The 24,429-nt window shown below is 35.1% G+C and overlaps 1 protein-coding gene across 1 annotated transcript; it reads right to left on the bottom strand.

The window, feature by feature from the left end:
* Nucleotides 1–4,142: 4,142 nt before the first annotated feature.
* LOC128868089 (mitochondrial thiamine pyrophosphate carrier-like) lies at nt 4,143–8,087 on the bottom strand. The gene has a single exon (XM_054109821.1). The coding sequence runs from the start codon at nt 7,993–7,995 to the stop codon at nt 6,952–6,954; it is 1,044 nt and encodes a 347-aa protein (XP_053965796.1). The 5' UTR covers nt 7,996–8,087; the 3' UTR covers nt 4,143–6,951.
* Nucleotides 8,088–24,429: the final 16,342 nt, after the last annotated feature.

Below are 24,429 nucleotides of genomic sequence, written 5' to 3'. Positions count from 1 at the left end.
AAAGAAACCATCAGAGGTCAGATGGCAAATAAAGAATTTTATATTGGCGCTATGCTGCTTTTCAGAAAGTCGATTCGTCGAAAATAGCCAGACTTGTGGAAAAGAAATTATGGATTTTGCACCACGACAAGACCACATCTCTCAAGCAGAAATTGTGAATAACTTTCAAAGCAATAACTCAAAAAAAATCATGAAATATCCCCTGCTGTTCCATAGAAAACATAAAAGAGAATTAACGGCGAGAACTGAGGTCAATTCCCGTATACTAAAGGCTCAGAAAGAGCCTACTTCACCTTCAAAGTAAATCCAAGTATTTCGTGTTTTATTGACAAATTCCTGGTAATTTTTTGTCAAAATGTACAAATCTGCCGTGAAAAGAGAAGAGAAGAAAATTTATGAATAACTTAATAATTGGAAATAATATGAAAACTGTCGGAATTCTGCGTCAATATGCGCGCGTAAGCGAAACGAAAATTTATGTTGCCGAGCATTCCGAGGTGCACGGCGGCAACATTTCACAGAGGGAGAAGCTGTCAAAAAATATAACTGCACGTGGTTGCGAATTCATCAACTGTCAAAGAAAATTGGGTTTCACATTTAAATGAATATGGGGAGGTGGCACTTGCTTGTGGCTGAAAAAAATGTGTCCACAAATGCTGCTTGTGAATATATGTACATACATACACGAACATATTGTGGTTATGTCAGTCTTTATACTCGTGCGTATGTACACATCACTGGGTTTTATTTATTCTATTGAATGAAATGTTTTGCTGAACTTTAACCACAGAAACTAACTATAATACAAACTTGCCCTAGTCACTATTACCTTTACCACTACGATTTCTTCTCATATTCACCCCGTTGCAATTATAAGCACAGCACTATTTAATATACAAATGTGGTTCATACGCAAAAACCACATAATACAAAGTTTCAATTTTGGTATAAAATATTTTAAAATTTCGTCAAAAGTTTAAACCTTTTAACCAGAATTCTTAGAAATTTTCAGGGTATTTCGTTTTATAGCTCATTCAATTTTAGTAAAAGCAAAGTGGAAGTTTGAAGTGACTACAAAATACCGTTCATTTTTGATAAGTGATACCTTTAACGTTACGGAAAATTCCAGTTCATAGAGTTTTTATATTCTCTTTTATTTTACAAGGATTTGTTTGCTGTTTGGCAAAAGGCTACGTATTCTTCTGAAATACATTTTACGATTTCTGAAATACCTTTCACACTTTATGAAGTTCATTTTAGAGTTTCTGAAATTAATTTTACGTTTTCTGAAGTGTGATTTACTACTCCGAAATACATTCTACGCCTTCTGTAGTACAGATGAAACTTTCTGGAATTCTATTGGAAAAGGTGTATTCGACAAAAGCAAAAACTGGATCTGTCTGTTGCCTGACAGATAAATTTATTGAGAGTGTACAAACTTCTATATAAAAAAAATATGTTCTGCTTAAGACACCGGCCTCGGTAGTCTAGTGTAAGTGCACTAGCCTGCCATCCCAGAGGTTGTGGGTTCGTATACCACGGAAAACACGGTCCTCTTACTTTTCCAAACTTAACTTCTTTCTTAGCTTCTATAAAAAACAAAAAAAAAAAATATTATTTCATTCCTCAACCCCAACAACCTTATCCTTCCAATCCTTACTCCCGCACAAAAAGTCAGGGCATTACTTGCATTTAGGCTGCAAAAAAATAACGAAAAAAGTCACACTTACACATTTCATTAGTGGCGGCAGCAAGAGAAAGCGGGCAATCGCAATTGGTAATAGCGGAGACACACTACGTTTAGCGTAGTCCTCAACCATCTGTGTGATTCTTCTGCCAGAAAAATGTGACACACAGGTGGGCATTCCCACTACTGAGGACTGGTAGCGGCAGAAGTGAAGGAGTATGGCTTGACCATGTCGATCGGCCCTTTTCAGTCGAATAGCCTCATTCTCGCCGTATAGCTGGGCAATGTAGAGCTCCTTGTTGACGGTGGCATTCTTTTCGAGCATTTCCCAGTGCATAATGCCCTCCCAATCCCACCAAGCACATATCATGATCTTTTTTGGATGAAGATCCGGCTTGACTCTTGGCTTTGGCATATCTCCTCAAGCCACCCACTCTTTTCTTTGCTTCATATTGATGTATAGGTACCATTTCTCATCTTCCGTGACGATTCGGTACAAAAAGCGCTGTTTATGACGGCGTGTTGTTGCTCGATGGCGAGCGAGATGCTGAGAAGCAATTTGAAGGCGACTTTCTGTGTTTTTTTCGTTGAGCTTGTGAGGCATCCAGGCTCCCAATTTTTCGGTAAGTCCCATTGAATAAAGGTGTTTGAGAATCGTTTTAAGATCGTAGTTTATTTTTTCCGCCAATTCACGACTAGTCAGGGATCCGTTCTCCTACAAAAGTGATTTGAGACGTTCTTCATCGAATTCAGAAGGCCTTCCGTTGCGGGACGTGTCATCGACGTCAAAGTCGCCATTCGCCATTTTTGAACTTTGCAAAGCATTTCCATGCTGTAGACTCACCTACGACACCTTCTCCTTATACGTCGCAAATGTTCCGGGCTTTGATCTCGATGAAAAGTAAAGAAGAGCAGGTGTCGAAAATGTTGGTTTTTGCTTTCTGGGTATTCCATTTTTAAACCTCAAAACTAATAAAAAATTAAGCAATTCAAAAATACAATTAACATAGTTTTATAGCGCAGAAAGAGTTCTATCGAACGAGTACTTACCCATGGAAAAAAAAAATATAAAAACGCTATGAACTTATTCCCCAACCCCATATAAGTATAACTCAATTCTTTCTTAAGGCGATAGTTAATCTGAAATGGACGCTCTATTGAACCATTCTAACGAATCTTCAATAATCAGCGAAATCTGAAATAATATCTTATTAATTAAAAATTCCATATGGATCATGTGGGTTCCGCGTCATGCCGGAATACAAGGTAACGAGTGCGCTGATTCCAGAGCCAAAGGAGCCGCCCAAGAATCCCTTCACTTCAGTACAAATTTTACTATCAAATATATTCGGAAAATTATGTTAAAATCTCTTCAGGATGCGTACAATAGTCAATGGATTAATTACCAACACCACTACGAAAAGTACATTCATATTGGCATCAAGCCCGTATATCCTACGCACATGTCTTCTCAGAACCTCAAAATATTTACACGCCTTCGAATCGGTCACACTATAGCCACCCATGTTCACATTCTAAACGGCTACATTTCAACCTAGGAGACGTAACTTTTTCACTAAAAAATACTAACAAATTTCGCGAAAAAAACACACACAATAGGTAGTCATGAATTCGTTTATATTTTAAATATCTATATATGTGGGCATTCGTAATCTTAAGCATAATTTATTAATATTTAGACATACACAAATATCCTATTTATTTGGTGCTTTCTGCATAAAAAATTAAACAAATTTCTTTTTCAAAGCTTAAATTATGCAAATAGATTTAACTCGCAGGCGAATGACCGCAAATGCGCTATGCGCATATTACTAATTACTTATGTTCAAAAGATCGTTCACAAATCAAATACATAGCGTACAAATGATGAGGAAATAAATTGAGATTTACATTTATAACAAAATCTGAGTAATTTTCTTTTGGCAGTATAAAGTTTCGGAGTTACGCATGGCGTCGAAGCCAATGCATTTAATACAAGCAAAGCAAATACAGAGCAAGTGTGTTCAAGCAGTTGTAATTTTAGGCTTACAAATATAATATTAAATATGTATGAATGTAATAAATATAACTACGACGAGTATATGGGTAGATAGTTATTTGTCGGGATAATCAAACTAACACGAGTTTTACACTGTATTAAAAAAATATATATATCTGATATTTCTTCTTTTTTTCTTAAGTGCCAGCATTATGTGATATCGTACAGTATATTACCAAAAAATTAGAAGCAGTTGTGTAAAATGTAAGAATCCACTATTTATTTGCAACACATGGTTTGGTATCCGATGACGTATCACCAAACTGAAAGTTTTTTCTGCACAATTTGTGTCCATATGAGATACTCTATAAAAAGCTATATTTGATGGGGGCAGAAAAATAGTCAACAGCGCGATTTCGGTCCTTACTAGAAGCGACAGCCAATGAATATTTTCAGCAGTGTTGACTATTTTTTTCAGTGTTGACTATTTTCAGTGTTGACTATTTTCAGCAGTGTTGACTATTCTTTCTTTCTTTTTGTTTTGTAAGGTTCATTATTTTTTTATAAAAATACAGCGCATTTTCTAACAAACTAACACCTAAATGCAATTCCATGGTATTTAATTAGACATTATGGTAAAAAATAGTATTATATTAAATAAAAAATATAGAGGAAATGTGGAATAATGTCAAGGACAAAAATTATAAAAAAATTAAAGCAATTTTTGAGCTACTTGAAACTTGCACTTTATTATACTTAAATACTACAAAATTTCATTTACAAAATCGGAGTGAGCTATTTACAAATAGAAAAAAACGGTAATAATGAACTTTGAAAAATAAATAGAAAAATAGTATAAACTGGCCAAACTACTGATCTAATATCGTTTTAACGCCGGGTTGATGAAGCTGTGGTCCACACACTGTGAAGCTAAGAGAGTAAATCTCCCTATGTAAAGTAGCCTTAAATTTGACAGTAAGAATCGCAAAAAATTAGTTAAAAACCAGAAATGTACAGTGCGACCGCCTTAAAATTAACTTTTATGGCCAAAGTAAATTTTCCTACAAAGATTGAATTAAAAGTAGAAAAATGTCTTTGAAATGTTTTTTAGCCTTTTTGAAAATTAACCAGCAAGTCACTTTTTGATTGAAATGCACAGTAAATTTTCCAAAAAAAGTTAAAAAAATAACACTTTTTGATTGAAATGCACATTGCGACTGCCTTAATATTGACTTTACTGGACAAAGTAAATTTTCCTACAAAGATTGAATTAAAAGTAGAAAACTGTCTCTGAAAATCTTTTTTAGCGTTTTTGAAAATTTGAAGAAGAAAAAATACCAAAACAGTCAAAAATTTGTCTAAAAAAAATTAACCAACAAGACGCTTTTTTATTGATATGTATAGTAAATTTTTCAAAAAAGTTTTGAATATTTTTTTAGCGTTTTTGAAAATTTGAAGAAGAAAAAATGCCAAAACAGCCAAAAATTAGTTTAAAAAAATAACACTTTTTAATTGAAATGTAAAGTGCGACCGCCTTAAAATTGACTTTAATGGCCAAAGTAAATTTTCCAAAAAAGATTGAATTAAAAGTAGAAAAATTAATTTGAAAAATTTGTTTAGCCTTTTTAAAACTTTGAAGAAGAAAAAATGTCAAAAATTAGTTAAAAAAAAATTAACCAGCAAGTCACTTTTTGATTGAAATGTACAGTAAACTTTCCAAAAAAATTTTGAAAATTTTTTTCTAGCGTTTTTGAAAATTTTAAAAAGAAAAAATACCAAAACAGCTAAAAATTCGTTAAAAAACACTTTTTGGTTGAAAAGTACCGCCTTAAAATTGGTTTTAATGGCCAAAGTAAATTTTCCAAAAAAGATTGAATCAAAAGTAGAAAACTGCATCTGAAAAACTTTTTTAGCGTTTTTGAAAGTTTGAAGAAGAAAAAATGTCAAAAAAGTCAAAAATTGGTTAAAAAAAAAAACAAATTAACCAGCAAGTCACTTTTTGATTGAAATATGCAGTGTGAACGCTTTAGTTTTAAAAATATTCTTTTTAAAAATACTCGTACCTCACTTCGTCAGATATACGGTGAACATTTAGCTTACCACGTCTAAAGAAATCTTTACTAACGCAGTTAGTAATAATTCAACACTGGGCTAGCAGCTAGCAAATCCTAACGTTTTTTTTTTTAATTTGGTTTTTTTTCTTGTTGTTTTTTCCTGTTTTACGATAAAAGAGACCAAGTGATTATGCTAAATATTTGTCACACAAGTTTGGGCCTAAATTTTTTCAAGGCCAGTCAAAGTTTACCCCTTTTGACACAACATACGTCACAAAGTTCTTCTTTGCACACCAAAGTGAAAAAAGTGCATCAAGTAAAATCTGTAAATTATTGATACAGATATTAATTACGAATTGCTAAAATGAATTAGGTTATGTCAGACTAGGTTATGTTCGAATATTTGGTCTTCAATCAAGAGTTCACTCAGGCGTAAAAGCCCTTTCTGATGCTCAGAAAAGTAGTTCCCTGTGGCCTATCTTTGCATGTCCTTAGTCTAACCCAACCTTTTCGCAAATGCAATCAGCCTTTTCAACAAAGCAATGCCTAAACGGTTAAGATCCCGAAAGAATTGTTTTCCATAAATTTGAAGCACTTTATTTGAAGTGCGAGGCATTCACATAAGAAATGCTGAATGGATTCGGCATCTTCCTCAGCTCTATATCTTCCATGGGAACTTCAAAGCTGCTGTATGACAGAGTTTATGCTTTGACCTTCTTCACCTCCGTCCATCTACTATCAACTCCTTTTATTTTATATATTTTTTATTTTCATTTTTTGGTGTTCGATTATGACATCAAAACTATTTTAGATTTTGTCACACAATGCTTGCTGCTCCTAATATGTTGGCAATGTACTGTACAGCATCGTAAACACTACTGCTACATATTTCAATTTGTCTTGGGTTGGCTGTGCGCGTGTTTGAGTGTTTGCAGCAGAATATCATTTTTTTTCACAATTATTAATGTATATCTTTGTCGCTCAATTACTAATTAGTTTCACTATAATGAGTAGATTTTCCTTTTTGTCTCTTACGCACTATCACAAATCTACATTCTACGCTCTTAGAGTATATAATGAGGTATAAGTAAAGGTGCACTTCACGCACAATGTACGCGCACACCTCAGTCCGGGGCCGATTCCTTGATTTACAAAATAAACTACTCCATTCCTCCCTCCGCACTTCGCTCGCTTCATCAGTGCGCTTTTGCTTACGGCTTAGTGGGATGATGTGCATGTCCATCGTTCAGATTATAGTAGCGATGGAGCAGCAATTTGCATCTATCGTAGATGGTAAAATAGAAGGCCGTCATTAAGCCGGACTTGATCAGCGTCGGATAGATGCCCTTGTAGAAGCCCATAATGCCCTCCTCTCGCATTGTCAGTTCTATGCAATGGAATACGCCTTTGCAACGTTGCGTACGTCCGAATTTCGTACGATGCTGTTCGAATCCTTGCACCTGCAAACGTTTCTTGATAAAGTCCAGCGGATAGACGACCGCCTTGGAGGCTACACCTGCCGCACCGCCAGTGCACAACAACACCCAGGTGGGTAAGAGATCGTTCCTGGCCAAACGGGTGTGCACCAACATCTCGTTGAATTTCTTGTAGAACATAAAATTGAAGCCCACCAATGGCACAATCTGCACCAGTGTCGGTTGCAAGCCACGAAAATAGCCTCTAACGCCTTCGGTGCGCCAAATGAGCGGTACGGCGTGCAGCATATTTCGATAACCCTGTCCGGGATCCTGTGCCACCAAACGCGTACGTATCACATCGAAGGGAATGGAAAAAATTGTCGCCACACAACCAGCAAAACCACCGGCAAGAAAATTCATCACATTCATGTGTGTCGACATGAACGGCATGTCACGCATAACCGCACGTATCTGTTCGTACGACCAAAATTGTCCCACACTGTAGACGATGCTCATGAATTGGCCCGCATTGTGACCTTTGAACAGTCCACGTACACCCTCTTCGTGATAAATCAATTTACTGGCTTGCCACAGCGAGTTGTACTTGCTCTTTTTGCCTATCGTGAGCGGCTCGACCTGCAATTGAAATCGTATCTTCAGCACATCGAATGGTTGCGTGAGTGTGCGTGTCAGCGCACCTGAGACCGCGCCAGCATAAATTTGGTTTAGTTGCGCTCGCGTCGATGTGTGATGGTCATGGGCAGAGGTGTGATGGACGCTGCCCTCAACATCGGATGGTTTCGGCAAGTGTAATTCCGGGTTGCTTGTTGGCGGCATTGTGGAACAAACGCTGTTCTGTGTGGCCGGCAAATGGATGCGATAATCCTTCTCAAGCCAACTTAGAAGAAACGTTTCGTTGAGCGAAAATGAGCTGCAATGAAAGAGAAAAGGTTTGATTAGCAAATTTCACAATTAATAGGATTAGAAAAGTGGTGGAATGCAAAAATAAGTAAGTGGAATCGGTTTCATTTCCAATGAAATTAGCTGAGCTGTAACCGGTTAGGGGCGGGCATCCGTAATAATAAAGCGAAATTATCGCCCAAAACTTTTTCTTTTTCCTTGTTCACTCCTCTCGGGAGCATAGGGCATTGACAAGGCTTGTCTTCCGTTGACTTCGTTAATCTATTTGGTTTCTGACAGGGTAGGTGATTAGCTTGGCGCTACCAGTCCTGAATAGTGGGAGTGCCCACCTGTCGTTACTTGGGAACAACGCCTTTTTACTGTTTGGAGCGCCATCTGTGTTTCAGATTATTCTACGGCCGTATGAATTGGTGCATGACTACCATTCCGAAGCACGCACATTCGAATCCCCGTTCATGAAACACCAAATTGTGCAAAAAGTTTTTCTAACAGCGGTCGCCCTTCGGCAGGCAATGGTTCTTTGCCATTGCATAATTGCATTAGTGCGTAATTGGCACTTGGTGCTTGGGATCAGACTAAAATTTCCAAGTGTATGATGCATTTTGTAGGATTTGATTCACTCATGCTCTTACTAATGGTGTGAGCTTGACCTCAAAGACAAAATTTAAAGTCACATTCAAGTTCATACCAGGCTCCGGCTCACGGACTGTAGAGAGGGCAATGAAAAGCTTCATGAATTAGCTAAGATAGGTCTACGAACTATTGGAAACCAAAAAAATGTTTTGTTGTTGTTGCTATTGCAACAACAACTTTTCCCATGAATGTTCTCGCAATGCTGCTGGAGTGACAGTCCTGGGCCCGGTATAACTCCGGTAACATATGACCGGTCCAGGTCACAAGAACTGTTAGAAAAAGAAGAGAGAAGAAGGCTGAAACCGGATAAAGGACTATGTGTCGAAGAATTGCATTCCAATTCCCTAGAGACACATAGCTATTTTTAGTCATACCTCAAAAAAATTTGTGAAAATAATACAAAATTAAGAATTAATTTACGTTTACTCGGTATGACAACTTTTTTCCTCGACTACGCCCTTAAGCCGGTTCAGAAACGAGTCGCAAGCTGCCCTAATGCGATTCGCAAGTATTTTGTCCCACCCGCGGCTAATGGATTTTTTTAGCGCATCGAAACTGGTGAATCTTTTAGTTCAGACCTTGCGCTCAAAAATGACCCAAACAGTATAATCCATCGGATTCGCCTCTGGTGAATTTGAGAGCCATTATATGGACGTTATGAAGTTCGGAACGTTGTTTTTTTAGCCATTCTTGGTTCATTCGAGCTTTGTGAGACGGTGCTGAGTGTTGTTGAAACGTCCATGAACCGAAATGTTTGTCTGTATTATTCGGAACTCCTTCGCTCTCTCAAGTCTGACTTGTGGCTGCTTTGGTGTGAGATCATGCACCTTTTGGATCTTGTAAGGCTTGACTTTGAGATAATTTTTCAGTAGGCGACGGATGCTACGGTCAGATATTTTCAGTACATTCGCCATTTGTTTGGCACTTCGTCGGGGATTTCACTCAAATCGCTTCTTCACTTTTTGAACCATTTCACGTGACGTTGCAGTCTTTTGATAGCCACCTTCATGACGTTTCGCGATGCTACCAGAATCATTGTAACGATTAATGGTGCGATAAACAAAAATTGTATTTACTTTAAGATGCTCGAGCTCACGAACAATCGCTGGTTGTGATTTTACAACCAAATATAATGCAATTATACAATTACGCTTGAAATCAATTACTGATTTTCTTTTTTCGCGTTTATTCTCAGCAAAATGCTTCCGGGCACTTGTAAACAATATTCTGGACTGCCATTGAGCTAACTAACAAACTGCTGATGCCTGTGCATCAGCTGCACGAGCGGTCTGATATTGGTTACACTTCGAGTGCCGGACTCTGTAAGGAAAAGAGAGGATTTTACTCGCAATCCTTCTTACACTTTAGCTAGAGAAAAATCATTAATTAATCCCTGAGGCTTATTAGGATTTCCAGTACTTAGAAAATGTCGAAATTTCTGCATCTCGGAGTTCGCATTCTAATAGATACCTAAATATGAAACAACACACGTACTAACACATAATTTTTATAATCTCTATTTAAAAGGGAATCATTTCAGCAGTTTGTAGCAGTCAGCTGAGTTTAATATACAATATAAATTTTTTTTTTGTCATTTTTGTTCCTTTTTTTTTAAGAAAGCAATCATTCATCTGGCGCAATAAATAAATACATCCGCATTTTTTTTTCATCAGAAAAAGAGTCACTCCAGTTGAAAAAACGTATCTTACAGCAACACTCAAGAAATCGAAACATTTTTATCTAAATACTCAATTACACCATTCAGAAGCTTTGAGCGTTGAAAAAATGTCGTGCCACCACCAACCAGCCAACCAGCCAACCATTATTTAAGCTGAAAGTGTAATATGATCGTTTAGTGCTACCGCACCTCCAAAGTACCCATAAAATAGCACAACGCATTTATTACAACGAAAATAAAAATACAAAATTCAAGCATTGAATACAAAAGAAAAAAAGGAAAAAGAAAATATCCAATCAAGCATCTTTTGGTACTTTCAAATACATCACAATAATTTCGGTCTCAAATATCAAATTGAGTGTAAGTAATTTTGTTTATTTGGGCCATTTCACTTACAGATACTCTACTCGAATGTATATATAGACGCGTATGTACACGCACACGCAGCCATTCACAAAAGTACACGCAACGCTCGCTCAATGAAAATGATAATAAAATCCCTTTCAAGCGAAATGTTTGTGTAATAAGTTCTGCTATTTTACTCTTCCTATTTACATTTCTTCGCTGGTAATAGGTAATAATGCTACGAAAGCGAAACTGGCATAAAGTAAAAGCAAACCACAAATGGCATAGGTCTCAAAGCGCCTAAAAGCACACACACACACACTTACTTTTAGGTGCTTGGATTTGGGGCAAATAAACAGGAAATAGCTGATAATAAGAAAAGAAAAAAAAAAGAAGAAACTACAATTCAATTTTTTTAATGCCCGCACGCATATCTACTTCTCAGTGTATATGTACGTATGTGCACGTTTGTGTGTGTATGCGTGACTCCTTGCTTAATCCCTGCAGTCAAATCTGCTGTAGTTCTGAACGATGCACTTTACCACGGGTTTGCTTTGCATATTTAAAGGTTCGTCTAATATATTTTTTCACTGCCGAATGCTGGTAGTTTTAGTAAGCACCACGAATCAGCCCATGAATCAGCATCTTCTCCGAAACGAAACTAATTCATAATGAACCAAAACAGGTTGGTGATTTAAGATGAAAGTTTTTAATTGAATTTGGGTATCCACCAACCCCTCAAATTTGTGTTACGCGTCCTAATGTAGTTCCACAAATGGATGGACCTACATTTTTATAGCTCCACCGAACGGCAGATGAATTTTTATGAGCAGCTCTTTCGTGACAGAAATACTCTGGGAGGTTTGTCATTGCCTACCGAGGGGAGAGCGCTTTAGAGAAAACCTCCTCTATAATTTGGTGTTTCATGCCCACAATAGGTTGCAAACCTGGGTTCTACCGAATGGTGGTCACGCACAAACCATTCCACTATTTTCTACAATGGAAAAAGTCAAGTATCGTGTGGTGATTGAATTTTTATTATTGGAAAGCTCAAAAGCAAAGCAAATTTATGAACGAATGTTGAAAGTGTATAAGGACCTTTTGCCATCTGTTAGTACAGTAAAAATTTAGGTTATTGGATTTAAACGTGCCAGTACAAGCCCTGAAGACCATCCACATCGAGGACGTCCACAAACCACAAAACAACAGAAATCGTAGAAAAAATAGAGGAAATCGTATTAGAAAATCGTCGAGTGACTGAAAGAGCTGCCGTAGGCATCTCATTGAGCAGTGTAAGCAATATTTTGACAATGGAAGAACAACACATTCGAATCCGAATTTCTCAGCAACGTTTAGAGCGTTTTCGAAAGGATAAAGTAGATTTTGTGCGTCGATTATCACTATGGATGAGACTTAAGTCTATCACCATGATCCTAAATCAAAACAAGAGGCTAACGAGTGGTGTGAACCTGGTTCTTCGGCTCCGAAACAAGTTCGTGTTAAAAAATCGGCCAAGATGGTGTTACCAACAGTTTCTTGGGATGCGAAAGTAATTTTGTTTGTGAAATATTTGCAAACTGGTAAAATAATAAATTCTGAATATTATTATACTTTTAGACCAGCTGAAGGAAAAGAATCGTGGAAAAACATTCGTTAACCGGAACGACCCGGATTTATATCCGGCCAAGGACTGTCACTTCAGCAGCATTCCCAGTATATGTATGGGGATTGTTTATGCTGCTACAACAACAACAACGGAATTTTTACAATGGCTAAAATCCAAGATCGAATTGTTGAAGCTTCCACCAGATTTGGTGCCTAACGAATTCCATCTGTTTCCAGACCTAAAAAAAATTAATGCGTGGAAAGCATTTTTCGGGATGAGGCCCTGACAGCTGCGGAAGTGTATTTTGCGGCCTTACCTATTGTAATTTCAGGGATGGAATTCGTAAATTGGAGTCTCGTTGGAACAAGTTTATTAATGTTCAGGAAAATACTGAATAATCAAACCATAAAATTGTGTTTTTCTTAACGAATGGCAAAACTTAGTGAACAACCTAAACGTATGATTTGTCGATATATCTGCGCGTTTTTTAGAAAAAGTTAGAAAAATATTTAATAAAAAAATTATGTAATAAAAAAAAATAAAAAATTAAAAATAAAAATAAATTAAAAGAAATAATAACAAAAAAAACCAAATAATAATAAAAAAAAAATAAACAAAAAACGAATAAAAAAATAATAAAAAAACAATAAAAAAAAACAAATAGACAGTTACAAAAAATGAATAAAAAAATAATTAAAAAAAACGAATAACAAATAATAAAAATAATATGTAGTAAAAAAAATAATAAAAAGATAATGAAAAAATAATAAAATCACTAAATAATAAAAAAATAATAATAACTAAAAATAATAAAAAAAGTAATAAAAAAAATAGTAAAAACTCTAAATAATAAAAAAATTATAATAACTAAAAAAATAAAAAATTAAATAAAAAAAAATTATAAAAAATAATAAAAATAATAATGAAAAATAATATAAAATTAATAAAAAAATAATACAATAAATTAAAAGCAAATAATAATAAAATAATAAAACGACAAAATAATAAAAATATATATTAATACTAAATAAAAATAATAAAAAATAATAACAAAAAAAAAAATAATAATAAACAAAAGAACTTATAAAAAAATAAAAAAAAAAAAAAATTATAAAGAAACAATAAAAAAGTAATAAAAAAAATAATAAAAAATAATAAAAATGATAATAAAAAATAATACAAATTATAATACAAGAATATTGAAAAAATAATAAAAACACTAAAAAATTAAAAAATAATAATAACTAAAAAAAAAATAATAATAATAAAAAATTAATAAAAAAATAATACAATAAATCAAACGCCAATAACAAAAAATTATAAAAATAATAATAAAAAAATAATAAAAAACAAAAAAATAAAAATATAATAATAACTAAAAATAATAATAAATAAAAATTATAAAAAAATAATAACAAAAAAAAAATAATAATAATAAAAAGAACACTAATAATGAACAAAAAAAAACTAATAAAAAAAAGACAATAAAAACAATTTATAAAAAAAATAAAAAAATTATAATAATAACTAAAAATTATAAAAACTAATAATAAAAAATGATAAAAATGTAATAAAAATAAATTATGTAAAATACTACTAAAAATACATCCCTACTTCCATGCAAAACGTAGTTGTAAATATATTAAAGTTCATATCGCTCAAGTCAAATCGGTCAAGCTTTGTTCCAATTATGAGGTCGTGTCTTTTCGAGAAAAACTCTTGACTTTTTAACGCTTTGACGCTTTCTAAATCTCTCCAAAAACTAATTGCACAAATATTTATCTATTATATATATAACTATTTAGCATTAGTTTTTTCTATAATTTTTTTGAGGGTTGTTGAACCGATTCTCAATGATGGCATGTTCTTAGTATCAGCTTCATTTTTACAAACAGCCATAAAACAAGATTTATTTTAAGCAAAAAACTTGAACTGTTCGTAATTTCCACAGTGGTCTAATTGAACTGAACTTAAACAAAATGATCTGAGGGCATAAAATCTACCATTATACGAAAGATCTGCGAGGTTTCGAAACAAAGCCCGCCTAAGTTAGTTGAGAACGCACTTAAAGACTTTCGCGCAAACGAACTACTGCAACATGCAATACTTTCCCTATTCATTAGTGTTGTGCTGCTCTCAAATAGTTACCATATAACAACCGCACCAGTGTTTGCTTACTTTAATACCACTATTTTTATTTCTTTGGATTTTTTTTTTTGTTTTTTTTTTTTTTGTGCCACAGCTCCCAAATTGCATTCACTGGTTAGCCTTTTCGTTTGTGCGTTGGCGGCATTAGTTGGCTACAGCTGCCTACTGCCATTCACTGGCCATAACGGCATTTTCGGCAAACCATTAACTAGATTATTTATGGAGCAAGTGAGCCATGGTAAAAGCGGGTAAAAAAAAATTTTTTTAAATACGTATCAAATAGCGCCGCAAGGCATACCAATAATCACCAAGCAGCCGAAGCGCTGTATAAACGAAAGTAAAAAGGATAAAAAAAATAGAAGTTTTTTGAAAACAGTAACTACACCCACACCACATAACTCGACACAGAAACGTCGCAATAGGTTAGTGCGACCCCAATACAACAGGGCTTATTTCAATATCCGTTTGCGGCTGCCACTCAGTAAAGTCAAAAACAAAAAAAAGTGAAAGTAACATCAAATAAAATAAATCCCCAATCGAAACCATGTCATCAAAAGCTCTTTCTTCATTTGTAAATTTTTCTTATGCCAGCTGAGTTTCAGCAGTTTAAATTTGTTTTTCATCACTTGCAATACAAAACTAAAAAGAAACATTTAAATTAAAAAAAAAAAACATTTTTTTATATATTTTCCAGTTGCCAAACATCAAGTCGTTGCCTACACACAAAAATCGCAAATCAAACACGAGAATCGTCACATTCAATTGGTGCGTGAGTATGGCTTCCATCCGAGGACGAAGGCGACTGTCGAGGATGGCGACGTGTTGCCAAAGAAATTCGAACCGTTTCCGGAGAATATGTATGGCAAACCCTTGGAGGAAATTGATAATTTCATCTATGAAGAGGTAAGTGAATTTTATGTGCGTGTTTGTGGCCAAATGAAAAGTGGAAATGGAATTAAATAATGTACGATACGGAAGTTCGAATATTCACTCGCTTTGGGGTCGATTTCAATTTAAGTGGGTCGAGATGCAATGCAGAGCATGGCAAATAAAGAACAAGTGGAAAAAGGAATTCTGGTACAAAACTGGTGACATTTTTAGGAAATGTGAACTAGTCGGGAAGTAAGCAGTCACTAGTTGAAATGGAGCAAATTAAAGAATACAAAGAAAGTTTGCATAAAAAAATAGAAAAAAATCAAAATAATTTTTTATTTTAATTTCACACTTTTCATTCAGAATTCTTAGAAACATTTCGGATATGCAGTTTTATATAATAAAAAGCAAGTTTCAATGGTTTAGAGGGGTATTCTAGTGTAGAATTTTGAAAAAATTTAGAAGTTCAGTTAATGACGGAATTAAGAAGATTTTTTAAAATTCCTATTATTTCATGAGTTATAGCCTTTTTGATGGCATGGCATCAGTTCCGATCCGACCGCTTCAACTCAACAAAACGCGTTTTTCTCAAAACTACTTTTTTCGAGGTGGCGGTGAGGATATCTCGAGTTCAAATGGACCGATTTACTTCACATTTGGGGAGGATGTTCTTTATAAAGACATTCCTTCATCGGATGACCACAGCTCAAAACTATAACTTTTCATGCCCAAATTTCCGAAAAGATTGCATGGCATGAGCCAACCGATAGCCCGACATCCTCAGCAACTTCTCGAATTGTGATTCTCCGATTCTCCATAACAATTTTCTTCACTTTATCAACATTTTCATCGGTTGTTGATGTGCTGGGACGTTCAGAGCGAGCGTCGTCATTCACATCTTCTCGACCTTCTGTGAAAAGCTTGTACCACTTGTAAACATTTTTTTTTACTCAGAGTACTCGTACTCTCTCCGTATGCCACTCTCAACATTTCAAGTGTTTTCGAGCAATTAATTACATTTTTTACACAAAATTTTATGTAACTTCTTTGATCCATTTTTTTAGATAGCAGAAAATCGCCAAACACTTATCTTATTTATGCCTCTCACAAACAAACTAAAAATGCTATATTGCTAAAACCGTGAGCATTTCTTCGAGAAGAGTGTACCAACACAAAAGCAATATAAGAATCGAAAGTCGAATGTACGTAGCCTGCGAAATTTGAAAATTTACCTTATTTGTTGAACAGACGTCGTATCTTGATTGTGCGGCTTATGCAATTTTAATTTTATATCTTCGTTTTCAAATTTATTGATTATTTATGAAAAAATCTTGGTTTTGAAGAGGTTTCTTCGCCCCTGGTAAAACTGTATTCATATCCAGTATAGTTCTCTTCATTAGTAGGAGAATATTCGATGAGTGGCTGACCCTATCCGCCCACAATTTAATTTTTTATGTAAATAAAGTACAAAAAATAGTTCCAAGACAATAATATTTGCGTTAGAAAGGGGCCAACTAAGCGCCCCTTAAATATGTACGCTCCTGACGTTGTCTTCATGGAAAATAGCTACCTCTCTATTCAACAATTCGAGCTACTTCTAGTAGAACACCAACTTCAATCTGCTCACTTCTTGACATTAAAGATTCGAATTGAGTGTTTTATTCGTTGGGAGCAGCTCATAGTCGATGCTTCCTATCCACTCCCATAAAACATACCGCACTGCAAAACCATCTTGGCCGTTAATACGCATTTGGTGATGGTTTGAACCAGCTCACCGCCTTTTATACTCGTATATGATCAATTTTTTGGCGCCAGTTAGCAGCCACTTAACAACTGGGTTGACTTCATTGCGTGTCAGCAAAGAATCTAAGGCGCGAATTCGGTCCAGAAAGTAGTTTTCCATTACCATACGCGCTTTTTCCCTATGCAAAGGATTCCAAATAGTTTTCTATCTAAAATTGAGTTCCTAGGCAATGGAATAACTGCACAAGTGCTGGTTCAACTCTATGATGTATGTATATGATTTTATCGATCATTTTGGATGCGTTTCAGTGCATGTCTCATCTTCGTTAAAATAATCGCTTTACTGTGCCATTCGATACTGTGTTGAGCCTATAAAAAGCAGAAACTTTTTGTTCGCCTGCTGCAACTTTTCACCTAGGTCGTAGTGGTAATAAGGAATGTGTCGCATTCTCTCTCGATTGCTGGTCATTTTTTATATATCGAAGAAAACACCCAACATTGCTAGCAAAAAACAATTTTGTCTTCAAAAATCAACGCGAATTTTGAGCCACTTGAAACTTACATTATACTAGAATTCAATAGGCATTTTTCCAAAATACGGCATGAAAAATGTGAAATTTTGAAAAAAAAATTCTTGATTTTTCTCTACCTTGAACAAAGTTTGAAACTTGAATTGTCTAAATTTTTTTTTGCTGGAATGTTGGTACACCTGTCCTCTATAGTGTCGCAGAGTTTAAGCCTGATCTGTCAATTAGCTTGTTTTTGGCATTTAATTATATCAGTCAACCGCGGGTGGGCTCTGCGATTTTCACTATGGATATAAATATCGAACAAAGAATTTCTCTTAAATTTTGTGCGTAAGAACGAGATTTCGTGTGGCGAATCGTTGAAAATGTTGCAGAAAGCCTTTGGCGAGTGCGCTTTAACACGTTTCTAAAAACACGGATCTACGAGTGGTATAAGGCTTTTACAGAGGACCGAGAAGTCGTGGAAGATTTGCCTCGTTCTGGTCGCCCATCAACGTTTTCAACGGCTGAAACCAAAGTCGTCGACAAAGTCAAGGAAATGATGCTGGAAAACCATCATTTAAGTTTGAGGGAGGCAGCTCGTGACCTCAGTGTGTCTCACGAATCAATTGGCAACATTTTGCACCATCAATTGGACATGAGCCTCGTGGCTGCTCGACTCGTTACAAGAGAGTTGAATTTCTGTCCAAAAATGCATCGGAAGAAGTTGGCTGAAGACATGCTTGAGCAAGTGAATTCAGACCCAACGTTTATCCAGTGCATCATAACGGTTGATGAGACGTGGGTATATGAGTTTGACATGCAAACCAGTGAACAGGCGGCTGAATGGCGCTATCCATATGAGCCGAAACCCAAAAAACAACGTCAAAGTCAGTCAAAAACGAAAGTCAGACTACTCGTTTTCTTTGATGGTCATGGTGTTATGCACTCGAAATTCATTCCAAATGGTTCTGCGGTAAATATAGAATATTATTTGGAAGTTATGCGACGTTTGAGAGAGAGAGAGAGAATGTGCGTAGGAAACGACCCAATTTGTGGAAAGAAAACTCATGGATCTTGCACCAGGATAACGCACTGTCTCACAAGGCTCATATTGTGAACACTTTTTTGACCAAAAACTCGACAAATCAGATCATCGAACAACCACCCTATTCACCGGATTTATTCCCCTGTGACTTTTTCCTTTTACCAACACTTAAATTGCCACTCCGCGGACGCCGCTTTGAGTCGATGGAGGCCATTAAGGAGAATTCGCTGAAAGAGCTGAACAAGATCTCTTCAAACGCGTTTAAAAGGAGCTTTGATGACTGGACTAATCGTTGGCTGAAATGGATTTTTTCGAATGAAGCCTATTTTCAGGCGATAAAATAAATTTTGGTGATGAAACAATTATTTTGCGTTTTATTGAACAATTTCCTGCACTTTTTTCACAGAATGTTTATGGTTCTTTGTAGTAGAATGGAGTATATTTCAATTAGAGAATGACTCAAATTAAATAAAGTACAAAAAAATTGTCAAATTTTGCGAATTAAGATATAGTTTTTTAATGCAATAACTGGCTGGCTAAAGGCATTTTGCGGAAATGGTCCGAATTATGTCTCCCTGAACTAGCCGTAGTTGCGGCTCCACTAGGAACGAGGAAAATCCGACCTTTTTGATTCACTACAGGGCAGCATGAATTCACGTATAAAAGTGCATATACTGCGTACATATCTACATATATATGTGCGTGTGTGTGTAATACATATACATCCATGCATCAATTCCTTATCGAGTGATCCAGTTGTCAGCTCGAGTTGATGTGCCAAGCTGTTGTTGCCAGCAAGCATTGACACTCTAAAACTCGAAAATAACATCTCTCTTTCACTGTGTGCAAATATCCATCCATGTTTATTTTCTTATTTTCCACTATCTGCTATTTGATTTGTGTTTTTTTCTCCCCTTTTTCGCTCTTATTTTGTTTATATCATCACCACCTGCAGTTATTTATCCAACCAACTCTTTCCTGGCTAATATTTGTTCTTCAACTTAACATCGATGCATTAGACCAACCAGTAAATTGTCAAATGTTTTGCTCTTCGATTTCCTGTTTGATAGTTGAATTCAGCAGTATTTGTACACTCTCAACTAAACAAATGTGAACGTATGCAGGCAAGGCAAGTAGTTAAAGTTGTGCTCTTGTGCAGATGGGCCATTGTCTTCTTCTGGGAAGCTGTGCCAAAAACATGACACGAAAGGCAATGAAGTTGCCAAACTGTCAATACGAAGTGATGCATTTCAAATCTATTTCAGGAAAGCAAATTCAATCGGATAGGAACATCAACATTTGAAACAAATACAAATAGCAGATCGAATGATAGAATTAAAGGGTAAGATGTGTTAGAAAAAAAAAACAAAAATTACGCTCAAAAGTAGGTCATAACACCACAGCAAGATTTCCTAAATCAACTATTGTATTTTCTATAAACAATATTGCAACAAGACAGGTTTGTATTTATTTATATACCATTGGCGCTTACACCATTTCTGGGTGTTTGGTCGAGCTTCTTCTCCTATTTGTGGCGTGCGTCTGGATGTTGTTTCACAAATGGAGGGACCTACAGTTTTAAGCCGACTCCGAACGGCAAATGGTTTTTATGAGAAGTTTTATTTAAAGTCAGAAATACACTCGGAGGTTTGCCATTGCCTGCCGAGGGCCGACCGCTATTAAAACAACTTTCTCTTCACTTTGGTGTTTCACGGAGATTCGAACCCACGTTCTCCATTTTTTCGAACGCTAGTCATACACCAACCCATTCGGCTACGGCGGCCGCTTTTATAGCTGTAATAATATTTCTGTTAAATATTTGGTTATAAACTTCCTAGTTCGTTGCTTGAGGGGCTACGCAGCCATCTAAGCGATTTTCATTCGAACGTTTTTTTTTTCTCTTTAGCTTACATTTTTGATTTGACTTTCAGTCGTATTTCAGAACCGAATATTCTGAAGGTGTTTACACAAAATTTCAAGTTGCCACGCCTATCTGTTTGGGCACGTGAGGGAAACTTTGTGGGAAACTCTGCGCAACAGTGCACAATGGCGATTTTTTGACAAATTTTGTTCATAAATCCTAGAGCAAGCAATTATTGACCGATTTTAATAATGTTTCTCCTAAAAACCTCCTAAATATTGTAATTTTGGTAGAGATTGTCTAGGCTCCAATTAAATTTTTTACTATATCAAAATACAGCCTTAAAAAAATCGGAAAAACTTTAAAAATAAAAAAATGTATGTATTCAAATAAGTTTGGCCATTTTTATTATATTTCCAATCAACGGTAATACATCTCGGCAAGTACGCAAATTTCCAGCCCTCCTTAAGGGATGAAATCATCCCGGAACTACCACAAAGCTTAAAAACTAATTTCTTTTTTCAAGGACAAATCTAGGATATTCACCGGAAAATTTTCAAAAAATTGATATCTGCGTTTTTGGGGTTGCTAAGTCCAAATTCGTTACCCATTTGTCCTTGCAGGGTCAAAGTGAAGGTCAGTTCAAGGTCAAACGCAGCATATTCACTGGAAAATTAAAACAGAAAATTCTATATATGTTTTTGGAGTTGCTCAGCCCGAATTCGTTGTCAGTTTGTCCTTGCGGGATCAAATTGAAGGTCAGTTCAAGGTCAAACGTAGAATATTCATCGTAAAAATTTAAAAAAATATATATATATACTTTTTGGGATTGCTGAGTCCGAATTCATTATAAGTTTGTCCTTGCGGAGTCAAGTTGAAGGAGAGTTCAAGGTCAAAGATGGAATATTCGCTGGAAAAATTTGAAAAAATTAGTATATACGTTCCTCCAAAATGAATGAAAAAGAGCCTTGAAAATGCGAAAACGGTGTCTGCCGGGAGAAGCAAAAACCTTTAGAAAGTGGCTTCCCTAAATGATCTTGTGCGCTATGGCACGGTTTCGCTAGAACCATAGGAGGCATCTTATTTCTAAGACGGAGGTTGTAAATATTGTTTTCAATAAGCTGAGCTCGAGACCAACAAGCAGTGTACGCTTTCAATGAACCTTTTCAGCAGGCAATTGCGAAGCGCAGCCGAGTCTCCTAGGCGAAAATGTTGAGAATAACATATTTCAAAATTTGGTAACCAGCCAGCATAAGCCGACTTCAATTACGAAAATCCTCACTGTCTTGCGACTTCGGCTACATTGAAATGTATGAAAACAAAATAAATTGAAAATGGCTGTGCAAAATTTTGCTGGCTTTGTTTTCTGTCAAAATACCAACCACACTACCACCGCCACCACAAGAGTCAACGTTTACGCAGCAACGGCTTCATCAAATTCGTAGATTGCCTCTGTTTCTAGACTTTTCCGCAATTTTTACTTGACTTACTGAAAAGCCGAAGCAGTCAAGAAAAAAAACAGCTTTTGCTATTTAAACTGATGCGCTGTGAGTGGAACAATAGGAAAGATTCCGAAAAACTGCGATTCATGCAGAAGGCAGCGCACAAAAGTGAGCTGATAGAAAGTAAAACGCAGCATTTTTGAAAGCTAATAAATGCAAGGCTTGTTGACGAGTGAGCAGGAAAACTGCATTTTTTTTTTAAGCAAGAAAGTTGGTTTTGGAATGAAGGCTTCAAGGCAGGCTGATGGGTTATAATATCGTGCAGACAAAGAAATTTCCTGTGCGAGTGCATGTCTATGTATGTATGTATTGTACATATATATTAATATAAGCGAATACATGCTGGAGCTACTACAGTGTAGGATAAATGACATGTTCTGCGGCATCTGACAGCTGCAAATAAATTTCACTACAACAGTTTTTGCTTAGCTGCCACTGCAATGCGTTCAGATTTATGCGTTCCAACTTTCTGCACACACACATACACATACACTCACACACACAATACATCAACATACATTTTAAAAGTCAGTACGAATAATGCTTTTCCAGCAAACTTACATATTTACATGAGCCCAAACACTTAAGATGACGGCGATGGCTTGAATGCAATCTTTCTCTACATTTTTCATTCTTCTCTGAATTCAAAACTTGCCACAAACACATTCGCTATGCTGACATCAAAAGAGTTGACAGAATACATATGCATGTGTATGTCATTAGGCCGGGACGAGACCGTTTTAGTATATGAGAAACCGACTAAAATACATAAAATTTTGAAAAAAACATTTACTAAGTGCAAACTTATCTGAAATTAAAAAAAAAAATGTATTTGTGCCAGCCTTCAAACCCATCAAGTAAATTTTTTGTTATAACTTCTGGATATTTTTTGATCTTCTTGAGGGTCTCAATTAAAACAAAACAAAAAATTAACTTCAAAACAAACAAGAAAAGAAATCAAAATAAAAAAAAACAGATTAAACAAAAGAACAATTTAAATTAAAAAAACACAAAACAAATCAAAACAAAAACTTACAACAAAAAATACAAAAAAGAAACAACAACAAAAATTACAAAAAAAATTAAACAAAGAATATAAAAAAAATATTAAAAAAATTACAAAAAAAAAACAAGTACAAAAAAAACCAAATAATAACAACACAAACAAAAAACATTGGAAACCCTCATTGTCTAAGTGAAACGTCATGTGGAGTGCATTTCGAAGCACAAAACAAAAAAAAATTACAAAAAAAACAACAAAAAATTAAAAACAAATATAAAAAAAAATATTGAAAAAAAATAACAAAGAAAAACAAGTAGAAAAGAAATCGCAAATAAAAAAACAAATAACAACAACACAAACAAAAAACATTCGAAAAACCCACTCTGCCTAAGTGAGATCTCATGTGGAGTTTTTTTCGAAACACAAAACAAAAAAAGGAAAACAAAAAACAAATTACAAAAAAACTTAAAAAACAAATATTAAAAATATTTAACAAAAATATTTAAAAAAATTACAAAAAAAAAAACAAAAACAAAAGTTACAAAAAAAAAAAACAAAAAAAAAAACAAAAAAAAAACTAAAGACAAAAAAAAATTATTATAAAAAAAAAAAAAAAAATATTATAAAAAACTTAAAAAAAAAATTACAAAAAACAAACAAGTAGAAAAGAAAACGCTAATAAAAAAAAGCAAATAACAAAAACAAAAAAACACTGGAAAAACCCTTTGTTAAGAAAAACCTCATGTGGAGTGCATTTCGAAACCCAAAACAAAACAAGTTTCAAGCCATCCTTATATGACTAGGGCGATAATATCAGCTTAGAAGAAAAAGTGCCAAACTTCGCGCCCTTACAATAGATCGTTTATAAAGATCAAGCAGCAAATGCCAAAATTATGAGTAAACACGAATTTTGGTGATTTTTAGTCATAATCTCCACATAAGTTTCTAAATACATATGAGTATTTTTTTTTTTGTATTACTGTTTCTTGTTTTAATTGCGAGTTTATGCTTTAAATAGTGGGGTTTTATTTTCCAACTTTTTATTCGACCCGCTCTAATGAAGCATACACACGCATGCCATATTACATTTCAATGCCTCACAAGTCAGGGTTTAAATGTGATTAAAAAGCAATATGTTAAGTTAGATCCACCCCTTACGGCCGCAGGTTGAAGCATAGAGTACTCACACCTGACCACCAGGGCGTATGAGTGTTAATTGCAAGTACTGCGTACCAACACTTTGATTTACTTTGCGACTGACACAAATACACTTAACTACTTAGCTCATAAATAATTCATGCTTATAATATGAGTAAGTTGATGAGTTTTTGTAGGTGCCTGTGTCTGTCACTTATGAGCCGAATTAGGGGGGGCGAGCTTTTCGATATGTCTGAATTTGTGCGG

Source organism: Anastrepha ludens, chromosome 6 (assembly GCF_028408465.1).
Source record: "Anastrepha ludens isolate Willacy chromosome 6, idAnaLude1.1, whole genome shotgun sequence".
Lineage (NCBI taxonomy): Eukaryota > Metazoa > Arthropoda > Insecta > Diptera > Tephritidae > Anastrepha > Anastrepha ludens.
The sequence above is the reverse complement of the archived record's forward strand: the minus strand, read 5'-3'. Positions and strand labels throughout refer to the sequence as shown.